Below are 1897 nucleotides of genomic sequence, written 5' to 3' on the forward strand. Positions count from 1 at the left end.
TCAATTTTAACACATAAATAAGACAATTTTATGGATAGATACTTAATAAGTTTCAATTATCTTTAACTTGTGCTTCTAATGTGCCATTGAAGGATAATTAACACATCCAGACAGAGAAAAGAATGTATTGAGCACAATTTTATAATAGAGGTAAGATAATTTGAACATTTTCGTTTGGTCTGATATATAAAGCTTGTTTACTGTCTGTTTAATTTCTTCAGAATAAACTGCTCTTGTTTATACTGGTATTTGAAATCAGATTGGGTTGGGAGTACACCAATATCTTTGTTTGACAATAGAATAACAAATGATACACCTTAAAGTGGGAATATGTGTCGGCTTCAAAATAATAAGTATTATTAAAAGCATGTCTACCTACAGTATAAAGATACATCAGTTTTGTGAACATTATAAAATCACAACATTACATTGACTTTTTACATTAATTTTGATTTGTTAGTTAACTTAAAAATGAATAATTATGATTGAAGGGAGATTGTGTAAGAAAAATATAACATTATGAGATGAAAACAGGGTTATTTCTCTTGTCATATAATAAGACATTTGAAGGTCATTGTCAGTTCATTGGTAAATTTAGAATTTACTTTGTCTACAACTTGAGTTATTTGGAAAATAAGGAATTTAATCATGCAAAATCAAGGTAGTTTCTTTGTTTAATTCAATCATAAGACGACAGGTTGGAAATAAGATGATATGTTATTTGTTGTTTTTGAAAATATCAAATTTGTTTTATTCCAGACACAAGTTTAATAGATGCCAACATTTCATATCACGTAGAACATTTAAACCATTACAGGCAATTGAAGGATAAATTGTTAACTGGAGGATACCAAGAGGCCAAGAATTTTCATATAGAAAAGTTTGAAGAACTTAGTAAAAAGCCTAAAAATCTAACATTTGGTGAAAATCTTACTCACAATGAGGGTTTGTTAAAAAAACTTAAAGCCCATCTACATGATATAGAAATTCCCATGACAGAACCATATGACCAGATAAACTGGGGATGAAGCTGTCCAAAATATTGTGATCAACTGCGATCGATTTTTAAAACAAGCTGCCTCCTGCTCCATTAAAGAATATGTTACTTTTGGATTATGGTTACAGAAATTATATATCTTAAATCACGGGAATTTCGAATCAACTGTGAAAAATGAGTTAACAATATCGGTAAGTTGGAGTAGAAAATTACGACAACTTGCCAAACTCTGTGACAAATATCCGAGGTTTCAAAATTTAACAATTTCAATTTCAAAATTATTGACACAGGTTTCGAAAATAGAACGAGAATTAGAAAGAACAAGTGCTGAAGAACAGGCGTTTTGGAAAAGGATACAATTCACGTGAAGTATATCTACCGATTCTGAAGGAGCGGTCGTGACCCTGAAGTATATCGACCGATCCTGAAGGAGCGGTCATAACCCTGAAGTATATTCACCGATTGTGTAGAAGCGGTCGTGACCTGGATTTCCATGGGGTAAATGGTTTCAAATAATAGGGTAAAACCTATCCAAATTTTTATTTTGAAAAATGGCAGAAAAAGTATGTAAAATATTACATCTTTGGAGTTAGGTGACAATTATTGTACAGGTGCAGCCTAGCCAGTATTGATTTATCATTACTATTATTACAGACTATAAAAGGAAATGTTTATTGATTCAAATGTTTATTTTGTCAACAACACAAATTATTTGGAACTAAGGAGAGCTCTTACAGCATCCCTCTATAGCAATGGTTTAATTTTTACCTACAACACTAGTTATTCGTAACTAAGGAGAGCTTCTGCAGTATCTCTCTATAGCAGCGGTTTAATTTTTACCTACAACACTAGTTATTCGTAACTAAGGAGAGCTTCTGCAGTATCCCTCTATAGCAACGG

At 31.6% G+C, this 1897-nt stretch overlaps 1 protein-coding gene across 1 annotated transcript in view; it reads left to right on the forward strand.

Annotated features, from left to right (window-relative positions):
* LOTGIDRAFT_170709 (hypothetical protein) overlaps positions 1-1028 on the forward strand; it is a gene marked incomplete at both ends in the record, with an annotated part of 1948 nt that extends 920 nt beyond the window's left edge. The window contains one exon of the mRNA XM_009046547.1: positions 760-1028. Coding sequence (XP_009044795.1) covers positions 760-1028 — 269 coding nt within the window. The remainder of the gene's footprint in view (positions 1-759) is intronic.
* Between the last annotated feature and the right edge of the window lie 869 nt (positions 1029-1897).

This window comes from Lottia gigantea (assembly GCF_000327385.1).
Source record: "Lottia gigantea unplaced genomic scaffold LOTGIsca_103, whole genome shotgun sequence".
Taxonomy (NCBI): domain Eukaryota; kingdom Metazoa; phylum Mollusca; class Gastropoda; family Lottiidae; genus Lottia; species Lottia gigantea.